This window comes from Falco rusticolus, chromosome 1, assembly GCF_015220075.1.
Source record: "Falco rusticolus isolate bFalRus1 chromosome 1, bFalRus1.pri, whole genome shotgun sequence".
In the NCBI taxonomy this organism is placed as follows: Eukaryota; Metazoa; Chordata; class Aves; order Falconiformes; family Falconidae; genus Falco; species Falco rusticolus.
Genome location: NC_051187.1, coordinates 99951630 through 99969722, shown reverse-complemented (window position 1 = coordinate 99969722; position 18093 = coordinate 99951630). Strand labels below are relative to the sequence as shown.

The 18093-nt window shown below is 44.8% G+C and overlaps 2 protein-coding genes across 4 annotated transcripts in view; one reads left to right on the top strand and one right to left on the bottom strand.

Moving 5' to 3' along the window:
* Window positions 1-14688, bottom strand: part of KLF3 (Kruppel like factor 3) — a 29074-nt gene extending 14386 nt beyond the window's left edge. The window contains exons 1-4 of one of the 3 annotated variants that reach the window (XM_037391167.1): window positions 14466-14688; window positions 10294-10332; window positions 8402-8474; window positions 3501-3597 (exon numbers count right to left, since the gene is read on the bottom strand). In XM_037391167.1, coding sequence (XP_037247064.1) covers window positions 3501-3557 — 57 coding nt within the window. In that variant the 5' untranslated portion in view covers window positions 3558-3597; window positions 8402-8474; window positions 10294-10332; window positions 14466-14688. Of the gene's footprint in view, window positions 1-3500; window positions 3598-8401; window positions 8475-10293; window positions 10333-13687; window positions 13799-14465 lie in introns of those variants that run through there. The other 2 variants (XM_037391150.1, XM_037391157.1) reach the window with 2 other exon arrangements.
* Window positions 14689-15495: 807 nt separating this feature from the next.
* Window positions 15496-18093, top strand: part of LOC119149656 — a 65780-nt gene continuing 63182 nt past the window's right edge. Inside the window, exon 1 of the mRNA XM_037391178.1 lies at window positions 15496-16257. Within this exon, the coding sequence (XP_037247075.1) occupies window positions 15936-16257 (322 nt within the window). The 5' untranslated portion in view covers window positions 15496-15935. The remainder of the gene's footprint in view (window positions 16258-18093) is intronic.

Genomic DNA, 18093 nt, shown 5'->3' with positions numbered 1-18093 from the left:
TCAAGTATTTTTGAGTCATATCCATGTGGCTCACACAAATTAATAAATCCAATAAGAGAATCACCAGGCTTTTCCTCTTGACAATCTATCAAGAATAAAGACTGGCCAAATATGTCACAAGAACACCTAGCACTGCCCAGAAGACTGCTGCTTCCACAAGGGGACATTATCAAGCACTACATAATCTGCTGAGTTCTGTTATACTGCCACAGTGAAACACCTTCTTTGTTGTACAGGTGAACAGATTTTGAAGCAATTTCCCAAATCCTTTATGAACTACGTAAGTCTATGAATTAAACTTTAAAATTTAGCCAGCCTCTTTGAAGAACAGATACAAGCAAAGAACCTGCTTACCTACTTACACTATTTGTCAAATTAGTATCGTACAAGACGATGAATAGAATTTAATCCAAATAGTAGCTAATACACAAAAAAGCATTCTCACCACATGAAATTTGTATTCCAATACACTACCTAAGACCTCAACCCCTCATGTGACACATAGCTATCCTTCAGAATGGATGAAACAAGTCGTTTGGGGGAGGACTGATGGAAGGGCAGAGAAAAACTGTTTATTTCAATTCCAGGTAAGATGGTAACACATATAAAAGCAACTTCTTTCACTAAACAGTAACTGATGTTTGTCTGAATGTTTAAAAAGTCCTTGCAGTAAATATTCAGGTACAACTCAGATGACTTTATCACTAGTTCATTAAGAACTATCATAAAATGTGCTCAATAATTCAATAAATAGCGTAAGCTACTGGTAGACTGATGAAATACTGCGGGTGCAAGCTTCAGTCATCTGAGAAGTATAGTTAAACCTTTTGGCCACACACCCTGAAATACAGTGGGTATCAAAACCGAAATTTGCTTCCCTCTTCCACCTGACGGGATACTTTGAAGACAGACTTTGTATCTGGATATACCTATAAGGGAAGTGTATTTTCAGGTAAAATAACAAATTAATTCCTAAGAGGCTTCATTTAGTTTGGCCTCTAATGATACTATAAAAATTAAATATACAATAGAAACAAATCCTGATTTTAGATTTCTGAGTTACATCAGCCCACAGTGAACTGAATGCTATGCTTAGCAGTTCCAAAACGTCACACTAACAGTTTCTTTTTCCTTCCACCTCCTCAAGATGAGGTCAAGAAAACTTAACAGACTCAGTGGCTGCGATCCTTTCCTGTGTTCTCTCCACACCATGATGCGTCCCTTTAGAAGTGTCTCCAGAGCTGTTTGTGCTGGGGAGCTGTGGTGGCAGAGCTCCAAGGAAGCTGCAAGACCAAGAAGTGCTGGGGAAGCCAGGACCTTGAGGCTTGGGGCTGAACAGCCTGTGTGTGCACGTAAGGTGAAACGCACACTCCTCAGCCCAAGGGAAGCAAAAGCAATCTCCATAAGGGGAACCTCACTCAAAAAATGTCCTTTCCTCTTGACTTTCTGCTTTTCCTTTCCTGCCTTTTTGGTTTTTTTGTTTTTTGTTTTTTGTTTTTTTTGGGGGGGGGGGGTGCATTATGCAGTAATGAAAAGGAAAGCATACAGGTTTGGTAATGCTCTGAACCGTCTTTAACAACTGGCCAGAGTGATGACACAGAGTTGTAAGAACACCCAACGTGACTCCAGAGGTCCAATACACGGAAGGTACCACTCCTCTGCAAGGAGCACACAGTACAGAATAAACAATATTTGGAACTACAGTCTTGAAATGGGCTTGGCTCAGAAATGCTCCCTTGTTCTACCCACTGCAGTTTTTCCTTCACTTGCTGGTCTGGGGAAGACTGCTCACTCCTCTCCTGGTCAGTCTGTTGACAGACCCACCCTGTCCATCTTGCAGAAGCCCACAGCTGTCTCTCATGTGCATCACCCCAAGCCACTGCAGAACCTTCTTTGGGAGATGAAGGCAGGTGTGTACAAAAGACAGCCCACGCATCTCTATAGGGATTTTCTGTATTCGTGTAACGACACTTGTAAAGTAGCCCGTTTTCCGCCTTTGACGGACATCATTAGATACCCTTAGGTAATCACAGATAATCACCACTGATCTTTAGAAGGTTATACAATAATTGTGACTGAAGTGACACAGAAATTGGCCAATACTAAAGTCTCTTTCTTGACCTAAATATTGGAATTTTTCATACTCACACCCTCAGTTATAGATCGGTTATATTTCTATCATTGGTCCCAAGTAAATAAACCTCATGAAAGTCAGACTTTAATTTTAAAATCTTAACTCTCAGAAGCTGTTACTAGCACTAAAGAAATCAGACTGCTTACAGATGTATTTAAATTGATGACAATTATTCTACATTTTAAATAAACCTGGAAACAAACTTTTCACTGAAATACACCATTCGCAGCATGAGTTTAATGCACTCTAATTTATGTACACTGACTTCACCCCTTTAACTGATCTGCCTTTCTAGAGGTGTGGTTTTATGTTATGCTTGTATCTGATCTTATTGCAGCTACTGCTGAAAGGGGAGGTCCTGTTCCCTCCTCTTCCCCCCTCCCCTTGCTCTAGCATTGAGCAGCTGCACAGAATGAGTCACATCAGCTTCCTGACCTGATGACAAAATAAGGGTATTTTTGGTGGGTTAGCAATTCTGACCATTCAATGAGCCGATCCGAAAGATCCAAATCATTCTGCAGCCACACAATTGCTTCATGTCATACAAAGGAGACACAAAGCTGGAAAGGAGGGAGAAAAACCTGAACAGCAGCAGCCTGCAGTTGAATAGGTGAAGTATACGTGAAACTGCTCCCTAAGGCCCCATTTCCCTGGCAGCCTAAATCATTACAATTCCCACTGTCCTCCCCCACACTACACATTCCTGCTGCTCTTATCAGACTCTTCTCTGAGATGACCCTATACATGAAGCTAATAGAAAATTAACTCAATCGAAAAGTAAAGGTCTCTCCTTCCCCTTTTTTCCCTCCACTGCCCTGGTTCTCATCCGTTCACATGGTAATGCACCCAGCTTATCCAGAAAAAACACCACTGCTTTTTTTGCCGGGATTAATTTTCTGCTGTTTAGAGCACAGAGTTAGCCTTGGACACACATTGTCAAGACCGAGAGAGAAACAGTGCAGGTGACAGTGAGAAGCTGTTCATTTAGTTCAAAGATGTAACATCAAAACCACAGATTCCTGTCACTTCACTGTGAAGCCTGGCAACGTAACTTCAATCCACCTCCATCAACAGCATGAGCTACAGAGATTACATTTGCACTGCAGTGGCTGAGGAGGACTTGGATGTTCTCTCCTCTGCTCTGGGGATGAAAGCACTAGCAGAGGTAATGGGACAGATCATTTATGGGCAACAAATTAATCAACTACAGAAAAAGTTTCCTAGAATGTGAATTTCACTGCCCTAAGAAGAAAATATAGTTTCACAGCCTTTCCTAAGCTCAAAGCTTAGAGAAATCTTGGTATGAATTTAAAGGTGGAAAAACTATAGAGTCATTACAAAAGCTAATATATTTTAAGGGTCTTACCACTGAAACAGGCTCCATGGCTTCTTGCTTGATAGGGACTGGGTCAAACATCAGCATCTTTTTTATTCACCTGTTCTGATGCCTCTGAGGTCCTGGCCTGCAGGAGAAAGACAAGGTGTTAGAAGGCCCCAGGAAACCCCCTGATCAACTTTCTGAATTGTAGAGAACTTCCTATTTCATCAAATTAATGTGAATATTTATCCATCTCTAACATAGCTTCCTAATTATTTGACTGGCCTTCATTTAAACATTTCAGTTATTGTAAGTCTATTCTTTCCCAATTGCTACTGAAACAAAGGGACATCTGCTCACTTCAATGAAAGTTAATTTGAATTTTTATTGTGCATGTCGGCATACCAAGATTACAGAATTGTCATTTTCATTAGTTGTCAGTGTGTAAACACATCACAGTTTAGACTAGGCATTTCTCATCATCATTACAACTTCAGAATAATCTTATTTATACAAGTGAACTGACTCAGGAAAAGATATCTCTTTTTCTAGAGTCCTCGTAGAAAAGTTGAAACTTTTATAACAGTGACATTGAAATCAATGCAAAAGAAAGATTAAGATCCGGAACTAATTTGTAGAAGTACATTCAACATGCTGCAATAACTTAACATAAAAAAATACATCACTTACTTCCCTGACATAATAGTTTTACTGACAATTCAACAACAATGTGTGCTAACTATGGAAAAGCACTTCAAAAATCTGGTCGTATTCCATGCAGCTTCAGTTGTTTCTTCTACAATGTTCAACCTCACTTGTCCAATTCTATCTTATCTCAAACTGCCTGAGATAAAAAGTATTTAGTGTAAAGCATGCCATAACTTAACTATCATACTATGCATTTGCCACGGTCAACTTGGAAAGACGCTGTGAAGGAAAGGAGGAGATACCTCTTCTGGGCGAAGCCATATGGGTAGAGAGTAAAAACCAAGAAAAGCAAAGGGAAGTTGTTCTCAATGACATTTAGATGTTGACATGCTTTTTATAAATCTCTTGAGGTTACACATTATATGATGAATGTTAAAGAAGCCAGTTCTGACCATACACCGTAGAGTTCACAGCCCTGCCAGAAAGTGGTATGACCTCTATTAAGACACAAGGGCACACACACAAAAAAATCCACACAAATCCAGTTCTGGCCAGTAGATGGCGCTGGAAAGAAACGAATACAGCCAGACTACACCCGCTGACGATTTCACCCCAGGGAAGTAGGCTAAAGGCTCAGCAACACGTTTGTAGTTGTGGCTGGAAAATTCTCCCAGAAATGTATATGAAAATGTTAAGATGTACCTGCTCAAATTTAAACAATTCTGATACACCTACGCTAATGAACAATCTTGCAATTAACTATCACATAACCAGCACCATTATAGATAAAAATTTGTTAAAAGCTTCCAGAGAAAGACGGCATGAGCTGTTTCAAGTCTATCATTAATTATTCAGGTATACGAATAAAGTTTAAAGACTTACAGAAATATATTACAAGTGTATATTTTGAATAATGAAACAAACAAGTATCAAAAATAAAGATTCTTCATAATTCTTCTGACAAAAGTCAAAGGCCTGACAAAACCGATTTGCAAAAAAAGTGAAAAAAAGAGCAGTACAATAGCTCTATGTAATTGCCAGTTTAAACTTAACATGTAGTTTTATTTTAGAAGCAGCTGTGTAAGATGGCACTATTTGCTAAAAGTTGTGATAATTTTGTAAATACTTTAGGTATGTGAGAAGACTATTAATTATACTATTTTTCATTCCATGGTTACCTTTTTCAGGTTTTTAACGTTTCATATAGCTAGAACTACTGTTTCAGAAGACTGTCTTCCCAGAAATACATCCACATATCTATGCATTAAATATGTATGTGTACATATGCAACACTCACACACGTTCCAACACATATATATGCATTGTGAAAACAGGAAAAAAAAAGTTATACTTTTAGACATAAAAAATGTTTACAGTAAAATGTAGCCTCTTGGACTTCATGTATAAGAATTTGGAACTACTTGTTTTCAGGTTTCCAGAAACTTTCAAATTTGAGTTTGTATGTGCATACCTAAAGTGACACACCAATCTGTACATTGGGGGGGGGGGGGGGTGGGGGGGTGGGGGGTGGAGGGAGAAGGAAAGAGTTTGTTCTAAGTAAGCAGTCATGCTTCCAGGCTACTCTGTCATTGTTGTTATAAAATTGAATTTTCTTCAGTTTAAGAGCTATTCCTTTTATTTCACTTTTTATTACAAGAAGGTGCATGAAAGACATTTGATAAACGTTTCACATGTCATGCTACACATCTGAGCATTTCCTGAGAGGGTTCTAAATTACTGTGTAGGAATTAGACTGACATAGAGAACAGAAAGTGTACTGCACTGAATAAAAAGTGACAAGTGATTCTTAACCTTTCTCAGGTACAGTCAGAGGGAAACATTACTTTTATTGCTGCATCATAGTAGGGGAACTGAGCACCTCTGTATCACATTACTCTTAAGTGGTAAGTTTGTTCTCCCCATTTGATAGTGACTGGAAACCAGTTTTCAAGAAAGGAAAATTAATTAATATATAACGCTTGGTCCTGTCAGTCCAGATCACAGGGTCAAATTCTTATTTGGTGGAAACTGATATAGCTGCTATAGTCAATATAAACCAGCTTTGGATCTGGCATTTACAATTTAGCTCAGAAGGACACTTTCCTAAGGCTGCAAATTAACTCACAAAACAATTCTCTTTGTATTTAAAAATAATGTTCCAAATTGATTGCTTGGACCACATTCACAAGCAAGTACGTATGTGCATGCACACTCACACACAAATAAAGCATGCTACTTCTAAGTCAGTAGTTTTTCCTAGCCTATTTGTACAGTTATGCCTCCTAACTCAAAACCTCCAAATCTATTTCTCCTAAACATTTGAGAAGGGGGCAATAGGGAAGGTAAACAGTCTTATCTGTTTCTGTTACAGAGGAATGAAAAAACAGTTGGGTTCTACTTTACACACTGATTTCATAATGTACTTGTTTGAAAGCCCACAAATTGTTTAGTAAATACAACTAGTTTCTGGAAAATCAAAATACTGCCTCTCATTCCTGAGGTACCCTGGAAAAAAGAGTGAGAAGACAACAATATATTCATATTAAGTGTATTAAAAAATAAAGGCCTTTGTCTTTCACGTTATTAGATAAACTATTTTGCATTAAAGGGCTTTTTTATGTGGGTTAAAAAAATTTAAAATGCATGTAATCTGAAACTAAATAATTAACTACAATCCGGTAGGCAAACATTCCACCCTCTCTTTTTTTTTGCTCTCCCTTTTTCTGCCAACAAGCCACCCAGTTTTTACTTTTTTGCCTCCTCCCATTCACTCCACCCTGTGGATCTCTGCCAAGTCAGTCCAACTTGTCCAAACAGGACATGGCTTTTGATAAGATTTTGCTCACACCCTGTACTTCAGAAAGACAAATGAAGCAATTGGTTTTTGTATGCAAATAAGGACAGGTGCAAGGTAAAGTCCAGGCAAAGTTCCTCAGTATATTCCTATCTGAAGTCCAGTGAAGACAGAAAGCCAGAAAAAACACAAACTCTGCCCTTATAATCCAATATGCAGCAAAGTATCCCTTCGAGAAAGTAAGTTCACTGTAGAGCTCATTGCCTTGTCAAGACTGAAGACTTCTCAATATTAACAGTATGGTTTACTGTTTCAGAGTATTAAGAGTAAAGGAAAGCTTAAAGGTACTTAACACGTATTCTGACGACAAGGACTTGTACAGATTATTTACCCTGGATGAAATGAGCACAGGCGTTAAAAGAATGCACCCAGACTACACATCTGCACTGCAGAGCAGCTGGAGAAGGGCAACCACATTGCAGCTACTCCCAGCAGCTCTGTACATCTACCTTCAAGGTCCACCGACCTGTTATGAAAGGAAAGGGTGGGGTGGAGGGCCAGTTTTGACTGTGCACATCCAACAACTACAAAGCCCTCCTCTAACACAGAGCCTTTACTCTCATTAAATACCTGGTAGAGCAGTCAGTGACCTGACTCTCGTTGCGCACAGAGGGGTGGTAACCATAAATTCTGCTTCTCTTCACCCAGCATGCAAGCATGCACGGGGTTTGCTTTCTCAGTCTTTGTGCCTGGGGGAAGCAAGGAATGCTGACCCATGGTAGAGTGAAGCTTTGTCTACAAGCTTCAAAGTATGATTGTTATTGTTGGTATAATTACAGAATAATGTAATATTATCTGCTAAATTAGCACTGCATGAGTGCCCTCTGCAAAGACACTGCAACTCTTGCAGCACTGTTGATATCTAGCAGCCAACGTAAGTCATGCAGCCAAAGCTCTTCAGTCCAAGCCCTTTGGGCTGCTGCTCTTGAAACTATTACTTCTTCTGTCAGCCTTGAGTTAAACTTCACCCAATACTAAGGAATAGTGATAATATCAGAAGACTCTCCACTAATGAAACCAAACAGACGTTTTCTGAACATGGGTGAGAAGTCATCTTCAGGGGAACCTTGAAAGAGTTTGACAGAGAAAAACCAGTTTCTGAGAGCAGGACTCCCTGGAAAAGGTACAAAAAATGTTTTCCAGGGCTAATAACAAGACTTGTTTGCACTTACTGTAGCAGTTGCTCATCAAGACCTGAGTCAGCAAAAAAGTGTTTCTAAACTTCCATGAACTTTAATGGGAAGTAAGCAAGCACTTAACTGCACTGGCCCCCAAAACAGCAGCAAGGCTAAGAAACTCTCCAGCTCAGCACAGCAGTCAGACTCAAGTCAAAGCAAGCAAGAGCAGGGGAAGGAGGAAAAGCCCAGACACGGTACTGGGGGAAAGCACTGGTGAAGCCAGCCCATGAAGAACAGAGCAGGGGGAGAATTGGAAAGAACTAGTATACCAAGAAAACCTTTCGCTGATCAGCAGCTTTCTGTGTTTGTTGATTCACTGGATTCCCATTGGTATGGTAGTAACTGTTGAAAAAGTTAGGATATCATTTAAGAAGAAAATGGTACTTGGGCAGAAATTTTCTGCTGAAAGTGTTACTTGATATGCACGAAGAAAAAGAGTATTTCTACAGGATTCTGTTATTTAGTATTTCAGACTATTTTTGCTTGTTATTGACTTGAAAATCTTTTTACACTCCTCCTTTCAGAACTGCAAGCAACCTCAAAAACCTGTCTTTTTGCAGAACTTATGCATCATAACTTTGCTGACTTTGTTTGACCTAGAACTGCTTTAACATAATAATTTATCAGCTGTGTACCAGACTAATCAGTATTTGCATTAAATGTACAGTACTGCTGTTGCAGGCTCTTTGAAGCCACACACCTGGAAATAACTTTCTTGTAGGTAAACATCTTGGGCAAAAACAGTCTTGCAGTGCTCTTGAAGAAAATGCCTTCTCTACTGAGGAAAAACTAAGCCCATGTAAACCCTCTTAAATCTTCAGTTCTACATTTACCAAACCTAAGGGAGGAAGAAAAGCTCTTGAGGCACCTCCATTAGACAATATTCTCCCTTATCGGGGCAGACTGCTGTCTGGTTTCCTGTCTCAAGCTACTTCTTAGAAGGAGAAACAGTCTAGTAAGGATGAAAGATCATACTTTTGAAAACAAGTGAAGTATGTGGAATGGTATGATAATCTTTCTCTTCCAAACTGAACTTTGTTTTGTTGCGTTTTTCTTAAGAGGTTAACTTTCACAATAATTTAAAAGGTGAAACACACAAATCCTATTTTTGTATTATGAGGGGAAAATGGCAGCAAATACTGTTTTCTTACATAAAGGGTTCTGCTATTTCATGAAACATGAAACAGACATTCAACATATTTGATAGTATGGGGAAGAAGAAAAAAAACCCCTAATCCTAAAGAAAGGAAGAGTACATTCATGAATAATAGTCTAAATGATTAAGTTGAATGAGGATTTGAATATAGGGCAAATGTCAATGAACTTCTATGTACCTATGGAAGTGGGGAAAAAACCTAACGGGGAGAAGAGCTGGATCGTGTAGTGGGTACAAATGAGAGTGACTGAAGTAGCTTAGACTCTTTAATAAAAAGTATAAAGTCTGTCATGCCTTCATAGATCAAGTTAGTTTGTTGGTAACACACACTGACTGCATGATAGGCAGACCACGCGGTTTGGGGTTTTTTTTCCATTCTGACTTAGTTTACCATTGAAAACCTGTTAGAGCTTTATCTTTCCATTTGGCTGATCTATGCTTACACTTCCCTCCCCTGGGAGATACGAACGACGACTACAAAACCCTCAAAGGAAGCCTTGGCATCAAGTGAATGCTTAACAGGGAAGGGTTAAATCTCTCCTAAAACCAGCTCTGCCAAACTTCATATTCTGGATTGGAAGCAACCAGCCTTGGAATGAAAAGACAAAGCTTCAATGCTGACAGCATAAAAGAACTCTAAAAGACCTCCTGTTAGCGGTGTTAATTAATATTAAAATGTTGGTTTACAAAACTATTGTAATTTTAATGTCAGTTCCTGATTTTGTAGAACTTCTGGCTACAAAAAGGTGTGAACCACAAAATTTACTGCATTTATTATACACCAGTTTCCAATATTAAATGCAGTTATATGCAACACTTTTCCTCTGTCATGAGAAGAAAGATTAAACATGTCTGAAATCCTTTGCGAAATTCACAGTACCAGAATTAAGATATTTAATCAGGTTCTGATGGGTAAACTCATCCATGGTTGGATGAATTAACAGAAAAACAAGTAAGTAAAACCAACTGAGAATAAAAAATGAAAATAATCGATAAACAACTTACCAAAACCGTGTGGCCAAATACTTCTTGTTATCTCGAGTTCTGAACAGACAAAAAACAAGCTGATGTAAGGATGTGCATATAATTCAGTAAAAATTATTTTTCACACACAATTAAGCCCTGAAAGAGGAAGTTTAAAGCATGTATTTCAGATCCTTCTTAAAAGACAGCTGTAATGATTACAAGAAGCAAATTTTTAGCATCCAGAAGAGCAACAGCAGGAACTAAAAGATTACCTAAAAAATGAGTGAAAGAAAGGGGTAAAATGAAAGGGTGGAAGTATTTCTGTGTGTACAGAAACAATGCATATTCCGGCCCTAAGTGACACAGAAGAATAAACACTCCATCTTGCATTTTCAGCCAGGGCCTGATTCAAAGCCCATTGAAGTTAATGCAAGTCTTTCTCTTTATTTCAATGAGCTTTGGCTTGGGTCCTTTAGCTCTTCTTCTGTCAGATCCAAAGCAACAGAAACATTTACGTTCTCTTTCTGAATTTCCTCTTGATGTTTCTCTACGTCTGCCTGCAACAGGGTGGGGGGACAAGAAAAATATAAGAACAGGAATAAAAAAATTATTTTTATGCCTTCAAAAATACAAAATGTGGGACAGCCATACCTATGGTATTCCAAAGAAAAAATAGCCAGCAGTGCCTCATTTTCTGTATTACATCTGGAAGCCAATGACTCTTCTAGTTTCTATATGAAGAAAATACCTATTCCTTTTGAGATCTGGAAATAAGAGTGCTTCTGGTGGCCATTCAGGTTGGGTAAGGGCAGAAGCCAAAACCCTCTTACAAATACGAGCCTACACATGTGGATTCTCTTCTCACACTCTTTTTATACCAGTGTAACTCTGTTACTTTAATGGAGCTATTCCAGATCTACTGATGAGCAAGTGAGAGCAGAAAACTGGCTCACAACTTTTGGAGACTTGAGTACTAGTTTTCAGTGAAGGGAGTGAAGCTCTCCAGTTCACCCCCATAACTATACTGGAGTCGAGGGCGTATGTTAAAGGTTAACTTGGGAAACCTCATTATGACATAACACAGGCATCTTAAGCAATCGTTGAGTGTGTAGAGACATGATAACTCATTGGGTGGGGATTGGGAGTTGAGGGGCAGTGACAAGGGGCCTGGAAGAGGCTACTGATCTGCCAGAAAACAGCCTGAAACAGGAAAGAGCACCACATATGCCACTTGGAATGTGTGACGCAAACCCCAGCCTTGAAACAAAGAACAGGAAACAGCTCTGCTGGCTGTGCTGGGGAGAAAGCACAGAGAAACATTTAGGCGGCCCTCCCTGACCCTATATTCATGAGCAGCTGGAGTCTTTTAAAACAACAACAGTGGGTGGAGGTGTTTGTTCATTGGGTGTGAATAAAAACACTGTCCTTATGCAGGGGCCCTGCCCTATTTACAAACAGGCTCCCTTAACATAAGGGAACAGGAGATTTTTAGACACCACAGGTCATGATGATTAGCTGGAACCTTCCCTAGGACTAGCTGGTTTATTACTGTATTTACAGAATGCCAGCAGCTAAACAGAGCTACAGCTTCAGGACATCGAATAGGCAGCGCCCAGCCTGACAGCAAGCACCTCTGCAGACAGAGCTAGGGCGATCAGACCGCTGCAGGAGTGGTTTGTAAAGCCAGGTGTTGGTCCTGGACAGCCTTTTGTTCAGCACTGCTCAATAGCTGAGGACCAACATCATTCAGTGCACCCGCGAGTATTTTTCTAAGCTATCACATGCTTAGCCTTCTACATCCCTGTTTTGTATGCAGTCACCCCTCACCTCAGGATCTGATTTTTCTGTGGTATAATGCTTTTATTATTGAAGCACCCGAATACACAGCTGAATAAATGAAATAAACTGACATGAGGCAGAGGAAAAGCGCATCTTGTCTAAATGTCATGCAACCAAGTAACTTGGACATTCATTTTCCTTTAAAGCTATGGTTTCAAATACTCTCTCTGGACTTTCATACTTTGCATTCGTTATTTATATACCATGGGTGGGACAGCTAGTATTATCCAATGTGAGAATGTGTTACAGCAAATTACGTGGATGAGTACCACAGCAACACTAATAATTGCATTAATAACTGCTGCAGGGTTTCATGGCTGGAGTTTAACAATGCACACGAGGTGACAACTGGCTAGTACAACATCTACACAGCAATGTGTGGGTGTAGGTTTTATGCCGATAATATCAGTTCCTTACTTTTTTCATACTGAATATCTGGAAATGTAAGTAATTTGGTGGCTGTATAACTCCCATCTCTTATTACCTGAGCCCTCGACTAATCTCACTCACATCTACATCACTATTTATCTGTAGACTTTTGGGGTTGGCTAAACAGGTGCTGCATAGGTCAAATCTTCACAGTACCTAAAAGCTTCCTTGCAGCTCTGCTGTTTAAGAGAAAATTCTGCTTGGTTTCTCAGGGAAGGGAGAGACCATTTAGAATCTTCCCCTCAGTCTCCCCTGAGGTCTTTAACACAGCTATAACGGGGTGTGAAGAAAGAAAAAGATATATTTGCCTGCTTGGGAAAAAATAAAAAAGGCCACTCAAGTCAGTTTCAGGGGTTTTTTTGTATTTTGATACTCGACAAAGTATTATTAAAAATACAAGAGGAAAGTTAGTTTGAACTAAATCTCTCCTGGGTCATGCAGGATTATCAAATCCATAGGCAATCCCTGTCACACAAGAAGCAGCTAGTTCCTCCATACATCAAGACAGTGTATCTTGAAAGTATTCTACAGACAAGTCACCAGTGAGCCGCCATGTAATCCTTTGTTTTCAATACAGGTAATAAGCATTTATGGGTGTTAGTTTAAAAAAGTCTTCAGAGATATCAGCCACCCAAATCCAGCTTTTCCCAACAATAAAACCTGCAGAGTCCAGCTCCACAAATAGTGACACTTCCTGAACTTTCAAAAGGCGAGGAACCAAATAAAACACAGCAGACAGTGCAGGTAAAGTACCCGAATCACCAGGGAAATACACAAAACAACTTTAATGTATTTTTTTTCACGTAACTCTGGAATGCCCACTGGAGCCGTTCTGAGATCGGTCTTTCTGCCAACCGCCCGTCAGGTGCTGCGATCTCCCAGCGCTGCCTCCCACTGCCGAACCTTCCTTTTCCAGAGCTCCCCTAGCTCTGCCAGGCACTCACCTGACAAAGGTCCAAAGCAAATAACCTCCCTATTCCCATTTCAGCTTTAGAAAAAAAACCCAATCGGCATCCAGAAAAGGCAAGCTAATTACGTTCGTTATTTCTGACTCCACAAAACCGCCGTGCAGTCCCAGGCGTTTTAACTTCGCCTGCATTACGAAATGCTTGTAAGCACGGTTAGATGACAATACCAGGGGTAGATTTTTAGGAGCCGCTCTCACCCTCGACTTCACCGGGAGTTAAACCGGGGCCACGGCGCCGCCGATCAGCTCGGCGCTGCCGCTGCGACACCGCCCAGAGGCGACCTCCCGCCCGGGCATCTCCCCAACGCCTCAGAGCCGAGGGAACCCGCTGGACTTTTCACCTCAGCTTCGTCCGGCACGGTATTGCTCGCGGCATCCGCTGACACCTCTGTCCCCCATCCGAGACAAGCCTGTCACACCCCGGCGGGAGGTCGGGGGCTGCGGCCCCCTCGGCGGGAGGGCGGCTCCGAGGGGCGGGCGGCCCGCAGGACCTCCCGCCAGGGGCAGGCGGGCGGGAGGCCCCGGGCCCCCTGCCACGGAGCGCGGCCGGCGGGGGAGGGCGCCGCGGGGGTGGCGGCCCCGGCCCCGGCCCCGAGCGGCGCCGCCGGCCACACAGGTGCGCTGCCCCCCCGGGCGGCGGCGGCCGGGCAGGACAGCCCCCTCGCTCCCGGCGCCCCACCGCGCTGCCGGCCACGCGAGAAGTTTCACAGGCGCCGCGGAGGGAGCCCGGCGGTGAGCAAGCCCCCGCCGCCCCCCGAGATCAGTCCTCCCCCCTCCCCGCAGCTGCGGCCCGACGGAGACCCCGGCCCCTTCGGCCCCCGGCGCGACTGTGGCTCCCGCTCCTCCTGTTGCCGGTGTCGTCCCATCCCCTGCCGCCCCGGGCTCCGCGCCGCTCGCAGCGCCTGGAAACTTTCCTCCTCCGGCACCGCCATCCCGCAGCCGGCACAGCGCGGCCCGCCCCCCCACCCCCACTTACGCTGGGCGGGCGGTACGGAGGGCGCCGGGCCTCCGTCGGCTCCCTCAGTGCCGGGGGTCGCACTAGGTGGCGGAGGGCTGGGGGCACTCCAGCGGCACCGAGGCGCAAGGCCGGCGTGTCCCGCGTCCCCGCGGCTGAGACGCCTCGGCGGTGGCTCTGTGTCTGTGTGCGAGGAGGAGCTGCCCGCCCGCCGCCCTGCCTCCCGCCCTCCGCCCGCCCGCTCGCCTTGCCCCCGGGCTCCTGGCACCGGGCCGCGCTGTCACATGACGCCGGCGCCGCTCGCCCTGCCAGGCTCCCCGGGCCGGCGGGGTGAGTGGCGGTGGGAGGGTCACGGCGGGGAGCGCGGCCGGGCGGGCCGGGCGGTTCCCTGCCCGCGGGGTGGAGGCTCCGCCGAGGGGCTGGGGCGAGTCACCGCGCACAAACAGCCGGGTACGCACTGACTCCGCGCTGCCCGCCCTGCCTCCCGGGGGCAGACAGACTCGCACAGACACTAATTATCCCCAGCAGCGCGGGGAGGGAGGGGAACGGGGCCGCCGCCGCCCCGCTGACAAACCTGCCCGTCCAGCTGCTCCTCCCCGCCCGTGTGTCAGGCAGAGGCGTGCGCCTGGCACCCGGCCCCGCAGCGCACCCCTTCCCCTCCCTCCCTTCGCGCCCACCCCGGCCGACCTGCGGCGGCGGCAGCAAAACAACAGCAACACCCAGCGCCCGGGGGGAAGGAAGGGAGGTGCTCGCTCTGGGGCGCTGCCGCCGAGCTGGCTTCGCCGGCGGGGGCTGGGAAGGAGAGCGGGGAGGCGCGGAGCCGGGCGGTGGTTCACCCAGAGCTGCTGCCGCGGGGCTGCCCGCGCCGCGCCCCGTCGCGCCGGAGAGGTGGCCGGGCCGGGCCGCGGCCGGGCGAGGCGAGGGGGGCCAAGGCGAGGGCCGGCGGCGGGGCGTGGGGCAGAGGCGTCGGCCCGCCTCCGCCCCGGCTTGGCGCCTCGCCCGACTCGGCCGCCGGGATTGCCGGCTGCCTGAGGCCCCTGCCGGGGTGGTGCTTCTTACGGCTGCGATCAGCCCGTCGTGCCCGGGTGCGCTCCCGCCGGGGGGAAGCGGCGCTGCCAGCTCCCCCCGGCTCGCCCTCCCGGAGGCGCGGGCGGCGGGTCGGCCTCCCCGCGCCGCCCCTGCCTGCCCAGCCCCGCGGCTGCCACCCGCCGGGGGCAGGGGTGTGTGTGTCCCTGTCCGTGTCCCCGTCCTCCCCTCTCCGCGCCCCCTGGCAGCTGCAGCTGCCCTGCCCAGGCGGCGGCTGGGCTGAGGGGCCCGGGCCGCCCCCGGCGCCGAGCGGCTCCCCGCGCTGCCGGGGCACCGGGGCACGCCGTGGCGGCGCGGGGGTGAGCTTGTCCCAGGACTGCGCTTGCTGCTTGAGACCGTTTTCAGCGGGGTGGCACTGCACGTACCGCCTGTGAAACGGGAGCCCCTTATCTCCATACCCACAAGATGGATCGAGGGGCTTCGCTCAGAGCGACGCTTTTCAAAAAAAACATCCTGGCCTACTGTCTCGACTCCATCGGTCAGGGAAAGGTGCTGCCACTGATTCACTGTTTTGCATTTAAGGTTGTTACAGTGTGCCACAGAAAATTAAATCCTCTCCTCACTGATGTATGGCACCTAAAAGTGACGCCAAGGTGGAGGCAAATGCTATGCTTGGCAAGGCCCTGTCCTACGGTGCAAACTGTGCGGAGGGATGAAAAGCCAGCAATGCTTCTTGTGGATGGAGTCCCTGCAGGACTCCGATCACACGCTTCGTCTCGTGGGCAAGGTCAGTGGTAGGTGCTGAGCATTTCCAGTTCCATAGGATCCATCTATGTATTTAACTGCCTGAATAGGACCCTAATGTGACATGTCAGGGTCTTGTACGTTTGCACTGAAATTTCTGTTCTCTTTGATTATTATTAGCCAAGTCAATAATGCTGTAAAAGCAAAACAAAGAGGGAAGGGAAAAGGATTCGGGAAGTGTTTTCAAATGCTGTGTGCAGGCATGCATTCGGTCTATGTCTTTATTTCTAGGATGTTTTAATGCATCCCTTGACTTAGCTTGCTAGCCTGTATGGCTTTAAAAAGCAAACTTAGACACCAGTCTGAAGCCCTGAAGGGTATGACTCAATGGCATAACAATAAATTGTAGTATCTCCTGCTAAGTAATTACACCGTATCATGTCACAACAAGGTATTGTTGAAATACTATCATGTAGCTCGTAAAGTGTCATTTTTTTATTATAAGCTTATAAAATAAACAGAGTTGCTGTGTTAGAACATAGGGACACAAAGCATTTCATTAGACCTGTGAAAAGGAGCTGCTGTAGTTTTCTTGCATGAACATGCTCAAGATAAAGTAGTTATGTTCCAGTTTTGCATTCTTTTTTTCTGGGAACTAGCAGAGGTTACACGGCTAACTAGAACCCTTAGGTCAGAGGCAGAGCTGTTTTGATGTCAAATCATGAGAAATGCCAAAATATTTAGTAGTAGCTAGCATGCCGCTCCTGATAAAGTCACCGGGGTTTCCTGCTGACTATTATCTAGGTCTGGCCTCAGATGAACCTGTTCTAATCAGCTGTAATTTTACTGTTTTCTTGTGAAGTCACTTTGGACTTACGTTGGCAAACAAGAGGCAGGACTGGGAATGATGCTTTTGTGGTGCCAAGCAAGATTGTACACCTGTCAGCATTTTGTTGCCTTCCTGCATTTGGTTTCATACTTTAACAGTTCAAAAATTTGAAGGAATGTTCAAATTCTGATGGGACTAGAACCTCATAGATTTTAATGGGAATTGAAAAACCAGGAGGGAGAAGCTGGGAACACACAGAGTCCTTGCCATCTGGTTAGCAGACCCAGCAGTTTTAACCAGGTCTGGAAGTGTTTCTAGATCAAAGGGCTAGCTGATGGCAGCCCATAACATCTTCCAGCACACCTCCCCTCTGCCCATCCTCCCTGCAGCGTTTCAAATGTTGACGTGCTGAATGATTTCTTTCTCAAAACAGGAGTAAGAGAAGTGGTATGTAAGTCCGTGCTATTGAAAAGATAAAGAACATTGCTTGGGTGTCCTTTGGTTTGTGGCACATGGCATGAGCCCTTGCCATGATAGGGAGCATTTGACGTGACGGAGTCTTGAGGATCCATACTCCCGAGCATTAGGGAGTGCTGGCACATAGAAATTTCTGATATAAGCAGACAGGAGGTGGTACATAGAGTGGGTGAAGAGAAAGTATGGATCTTTGGCTTGAACAAATTGGTCTTAAAATGTTGAATGCAAAGGATGTCTGTTAAATGACCAAATCCAGCCATGGTGAAATGAACCCTTGGTACAATCAGCTAAATTACCACTGTGATGAATGTGACTGAAATTGTGCACAAATTTATGCTTCCCAAAAATCAGTTAAAGACAAAAGAAATAGTTAAGAATTTTGTGCACTTTTTCAGTCCTTAGTTCAACTTCAGGTTATGGGCTGAGGTTGGAATGATTTGCTGGTCCCAAGCAGTGCAAGTGTTAAGCTGGCATTTCTTCCAAGTTTCTCTGTGTTACAAAATGTACTATATAGTCAGTGAGTGGTATTTATGCAGGGAAAATGTCCACTGGAATCAGTGGGCTTTTTCCATA